Genomic DNA, 6000 nt, shown 5'->3' on the forward strand with positions numbered 1-6000 from the left:
TACATTTAAACACACTTGTCCAAACACTGTAGAACAGGCTAATATTCAGTGCTTTGTTGGAGGCAAATCTTCTGAGCAAGCTTCATTTGGGAATGCATTTTTAATTAATGATTGAAATGGATTAGACTCAAAGAGGGGCTGCGGATAACCTAAAGATCTCAAGTATCTGGGGAAATTTTTTCTTTATGTTTTTGGTGGTTTGAGAGCCAGTAATCTGTTAAGGGTCCACAGTCCAAGGAAGGGATAGAACAACTCAATTAACCTAAGCACAGAGAAGGCCTTAGGGACATCACCACTAGGCCCTCCATTATGAAGTACATTTTATCTCCCCTGTACTTCTAAAATTAATATTTAGTAGCTAAGCTTTTTTATTGGTACAGAAATGTATTAAAATACAGTTAATTCTGTGCATCTCTACCAGCCTTTGTTGTGCTCAGATTGTATCTAACAAGCTGAATTGAGACAGGCTTGGTCCATTCTTGGGTGTAAGAAGTGATGTAGATAGTACTCACAGTCAGGACTGAATCTAGTGCCATAGTATGGTGTAGGTCATGCTCTGCTGAAAGAAGTGCCATCTCTGAGATTTGACCTTAAGAGATAACTTCCATTGTGAGGATGGAAGCACATTAGTTCCTGAGTTTCAAGTTTCAGCCTTTCTGCCTTCTTTCCCTTCCCTGTCCCCCATTTTCAGGTCCATGTGCTGCTGGTGTGGTTGGGATTAAGATGCCTCGTTACTGTTTGTTTGGAGACACAGTGAACACAGCTTCACGGATGGAATCTACAGGTTTACGTAAGAACTGAAGTTCACCTCTAATTTAGCAGTAGGCTGGTTTGCACTGAGAGCTAGTGGTCACATCTACACGAGACATTGACTGCACAGTTGTTACTGTCCAGTCATTTAGTACTTGTTTATACAAGCCTGTGCAGTAACCCAAGTGCCAATGAATGTCTTTTTTGTGACACTGCTGCACAGTAGCGGTGCATCACGGTTGTTGCCACACAATGCTACTGCGCAGTAGTATTGGGCTACTGTGCAGTCAGCATTCCTTCTCCAGCTGAGAACAATTTTATTATTATATTATAATAGTTTAAAGATAGAAAAGACCTATCAGTTCATGATGTCTGTTCTTTTACCTTGGCCTTAGATAATGTATGGCTTCCTTGTACGTGCTTTTTAATTGATGGAGGGTTTAAGTGGCTGGTTGCTCAAAGAGTTCTGGGGAAAAGATTATTTTAATTTAATTAAAATAATAATTTTATGTTAAATGAGATTTATGCAAGTGCATTTATTTCTAATGACAGCAGGGTGCATAGCTGACTTCATTACTTTTATTATTTAATCTGAATATATAAATATTTCACAGTCTAATAATTTACAAGTGGGGAATGATACTACATGGGATGATGCTGCCTCAGGCAGGGGGTTGGACTAGATGACTTTTGGAGGTCCCTTCTAGCCCTACTTCTCCATGATTTGAACTTCACCATTTGACACTGTCTCTCACCCCATTCTCATTAGGAAGCTGGGGGACTGTGGCGTAGACACCCATCCAGTCCAATGGGTCACCAACTGGCTAGAGAGTCGCACCCAGAGGGTGGTAGTAGATGGGTCCTTCTTGACCTGGAAGGACGTGGGAAGTGGGGTCCCACAGGGCTCGGTCCTTGGGCCCGCCCTGTTCAATATCTTCATCAGTGATTTGGATGAGGGGGTGCAAAGCACCCTGTTCAAGTTTGCTGATGACACTAAGATGTGGGGGGAAGTGGGCACAATTGAGGGGAGCAACAGGCTACAGTTAGACCTAGATAGGTTACAAAGATGGGCGGAGGAGAACAGGATGGGGTTTAACACAGACAAGTGTAAGGTGATGCACCTGGGGAGGAACAATCGGCACCATACATACAGGCTGGGGAACTCCCCTCTTGTCAGCACGGAGGTGGAAAAGGATCTGGGAGTCATTATTGACTCCAAGATGAACATGAGTCGGCAATGTGGGGAGGCGGTTAGGAAGGCCAACTGCACCTTGTCGTGCATCCACAGATGCATCTCGAGCAGGTCCAAGGAGGTGATCCTCCCCCTCTATGCGGCACTGGTCAGGCTGCAGCTGGAGTACTGCGTCCAGTTCTGGGCGCCGCACTTTAAGAGGGATGTGGACAGCATCGAGAGGGTCCAGAGGAGGGCCACTCGTATGATCAAGGGACAGCAGGGTAGGTCCTATGAGGAAAGGTTGCGGGACCTGAACCTGTTCAGCCTTCAAAAGAGAAGGCTGAGGGGGGATCTTGTGGCCTGTTATAAACTGGTTAGGGGGGATCAGCAGGCGCTGGGGGAGTCCCTGTTCCCCCGAGCGCCGCAAGGAGTGACCAGGAACAACGGTCACAAGCTGGCGGAGGGAAGGTTTAAGTTGGACATCAGGAGGCGCTACTTCACGGTCAGGGCGGCTAGGGTCTGGAACCAGCTTCCAAGTGAGGTGGTGCAGGCTCCCACCCTGGGGGTTTTTAAGAGGAGGTTGGATGACCACCTTACTGGGGTCGTTTGACAAGGGGTCGGACTAGATGATCTGCTCAGGTCCCTTCCGACCCTAGAAACTATGAAACTATGAAAGAACTTCAATTCTGAAAGCCAACCTACATTTTTTTCTTTTTTGCTCAGTGTCTCCTCTTTATTGCTAGTTATACCCCACAATCCTTTCCCTTTCTTGATGTTTATACCCTGCAAATACTTTTATCACCTCTATTTTAGGCCTTTGATTTTTTTTACTTATTTTTATTTAATTGCTTTGCTCTGTCCCCAGATATCACACTGCTATGGCTTAATAGCATTTTTAGTACAGAAATAGAGTATTAAGTTTCTTACCATTTTGCCCACAGAACTTGTCTGAAGGCATCAGGGCCAATTAGAAAAGCTGCTGCCCTTGCATAGACTTACACAGGCGATGTACATGATTTTGCATTAAACTTCTGAGCTGAGCATATACTGTTTGTTTATTTCTAGCTTTACGGATTCATGTAAGTGGTTCCACTATTGCCATCTTGAAGAGGACAGACTGCCAGTTCCAGTATGAAGTGAGAGGAGAGACTTATCTAAAGGTAACAAACACCACGTACTTTTCTCCACAACCACCCACACCCACACAGAAACAAAACCTACCTGAAAGGCATTTTATCTCCGAGAGCATTACCTATCTTATTAGACTAATGCGAGGTAAGCAACAGAGACCTATCTGAAGTCACAAGCCCTGAGATAATGAAGACATTCCTCTTCAGTGAAAGAGCAATGAACAGGACTGTTGACAGAGGAGCCAAGTCTGTTATTCATTTGCTCATCTTTGTTTTGATATAAATATTTATTTCAGTTTATAAAAACTTGGTAGACGTCCACCCTATTCTCCAAGTGCTCATTCCCTAAAGCAAGCAAAGACAATACAATAGTCATAAAGTATAGTATAAAATAAATAAATCACATAAATTAGCAATCAAATCCTTAAACCGTGCTAGTCTGATCCCTAAACTATTTTTCTCTTCTCCATCATATTAGGGCAGAGGAACAGAGACTACCTATTGGCTGACGGGTGTGGAAGATGGGAAGTATAATCTTCCAACTCCCCCTTCTGTGTAAGATGCTCTTTATACAGTATACGGGGAGAAACAAAGCCTTTTCACTGTATCTTTCACCATTCCCCTTACACTTTTAGCTCATTATATTATCTGGTATAACTTGGGTGCAGATAATGGACACAGATTAGCATGTATTTATGGACACATGCAAATATTCATGATAGGATTAACTCTGGGATTCCTGATCTACTTAGGGATGTATATGGTCAAGTTCTTTATGGGATATGGGCCTTGGATATGAAACATTCATTGAAGACACATAAAGAAAAGGGGTTGAGATTCACTGTGTACAAGGGGTCAGATCCAAAAAAAAAGGATATTTCCCCCCTAAGAGTCACCCACTTTGGATCCAAAAGGAAATGCTAATTACAATAGGAAGTCCAGATTTTCCCTTTTTTCTGTATGATTTTATCTGTTGTGAAATAGTTAACAACATTAACATTTAACCCAACAATGCTAAGGCCACTGACAGATGTTAAAAAGAAAGCACGATGCATCATAGGATCTGATGTGCAATCCCAATAAGCATACCTTCTGCTATGCCACACATCTGTGGGAGAAAGCGTGATTGTTGTGATCACATATCACATCCCATCACACCATAATGCCGGTGTAGGGAGAGCCTGGGTGTACCCTCATGGCTGGGAGCTCTGAACAGTGCTGGGGCTCCAAACTGGGGAGGGATACCTTGCACTCCCATGGCGGGGAGCTCTGTCAGCTGATCAGTAATGTTAATGGCTTCAGGAGACAGTGCAATAGAATTGTCAGAAAAATGCTTTGGAGCCAAGGATTGTAGCAGCTATGTTGGAGGAGTCATTGAAATCTTTCTCCTTCTCCTATTTTTAGGGAGAATCAGCAGCGGTTGCAAGCTGACTTGGCAAAGATGATTACAGAGTGTCTACAAAGACAAGAGGAAGGATTCCAAGCACATGAGCCTACACGTGTAACCAGCTACCGAAAAGGCACCCTAGAGTACCTGCAACTGGCCACCACAGAAAACTCCAGCACCTATCTGTAAAACTGGGCCATGAGTATGACTCAGAAAAATCCAGCAATCTGGTGAAAGACCTTACATACGTGCCAGAGATTTGCATTTTTGGAGCCAGTTGGCAGAAGAAAAGAGTGGGATCTCCGGGCATGTTCTCTACCATTGGCCCTTTCTTTAGTGAATCTGATACACCTATTGACATGGTGCTAAAATATAGCTGTGTCCATCCTAGCAGCATCAGCCCAATCGTCCTACAGTTCCATCGTGACTTGGGAGAAGTGAAAATAACCATTTTTGAGAGAGAAAGATATTTTTGTCATTTTTTAAAAATGTGATAAGCTGTTCGATAACCTATTTCCTAAAGTCTTTATAATTCAGTCTTAATTTATCACAATTTTAAACTTGGTGTTTAATTTGTACTTTTTATTTGGAAATAATATTTTTACTATATTTGAAAATCATTTTTAATATTTATGTAGCTATAGTCTTAGTTTTCAAAATGTTTCTTTTATACTTTCCTCACAGTATATTTATGAGAGTTTGCATCAAGTCTAATTAACCTAGCTCAAGTGACAGGAAATAACTTTACTTCTCATGAGAGATTACTGGTATTCCAAAGTTTGGATGGTTTCTAAAGCTTGTCTATATCTTTTGTGTTTATAAAATGAAGCTGGAGAGCTTGCAAGAATAGATTTTCAGGATATGTATCCATTTCACCTTGGCCACAAAACTAGAAGTTAAAACAGCAGCAAAGCAGAAGTTAAAACAAAGCAAAAAAAATCTTAGATGTATTTAAGAAATCTCAGTAAATTTTATTTCAATTTCTGGGTGAATTTTCACAGCCGAACAGTGCTTAGATTGTATCTAAATTGGCTTAACCTTTCACTAACGTCAATACTTTGAATTAATCATACACTTTAACAAGGAGCTAAAGTACAGAGTAATAAAAGAAAACTGGCATCTAACTGAAAAATTCATTATTAGCAAGCAATTTTTTGTCGAATGCCTTTCTTTGCTGCAGTGGCTTTCAAATTGTAGTTCATGTACAGCAAGTTGTAAGTGGACCATTGGGCTGCTTCTGTCACTGGTGAATAACCAGTCAGCACTATAGTCAAATAGCAAAACTTTCTGCTGTAGTTGTTGTACAATCCAGTATTTTCCAACAGCATTTTTTTCCTAAGCAAACTTTCCTAAAAGGAAAGTCGGTCCTCTGCTCAACTTCGTGTTTTTCTTGATCACATATTTTTTGTGGAAAATCCAACTGAGCTTTCCACCCCACCCCTGAAACTGCAAAATTGAAAGAAAACAGAGCTAAAGTGCAAAGATTCAAAGAAGTATAAAATCAGTAGGGACTGCAGGCATCAAGGAAATGGCTTAACTTATGTAAAGTCCCTACACTT

At 41.6% G+C, this 6000-nt stretch overlaps 1 protein-coding gene across 3 annotated transcripts in view; it reads left to right on the forward strand.

Annotated features, from left to right (window-relative positions):
• Window positions 1–5415, forward strand: part of GUCY2C (guanylate cyclase 2C) — an 84094-nt gene extending 78679 nt beyond the window's left edge. For all 3 annotated transcript variants that reach the window (XM_019514908.1, XM_019514907.1, XM_019514909.1), the window contains 4 exons: window positions 692–790; window positions 2990–3084; window positions 3533–3609; window positions 4459–5415. In XM_019514908.1, the coding sequence (XP_019370453.1) occupies window positions 692–790; window positions 2990–3084; window positions 3533–3609; window positions 4459–4630 (443 nt within the window). In that variant the 3' untranslated portion in view covers window positions 4631–5415. The remainder of the gene's footprint in view (window positions 1–691; window positions 791–2989; window positions 3085–3532; window positions 3610–4458) is intronic.
• The last annotated feature ends 585 nt before the right edge of the window (window positions 5416–6000 follow it).

Source organism: Gavialis gangeticus, unplaced genomic scaffold, assembly GCF_001723915.1.
Source record: "Gavialis gangeticus isolate Ggan-Ray unplaced genomic scaffold, GavGan_comp1, whole genome shotgun sequence".
Classification (NCBI taxonomy): Eukaryota; Metazoa; Chordata; order Crocodylia; family Gavialidae; genus Gavialis; species Gavialis gangeticus.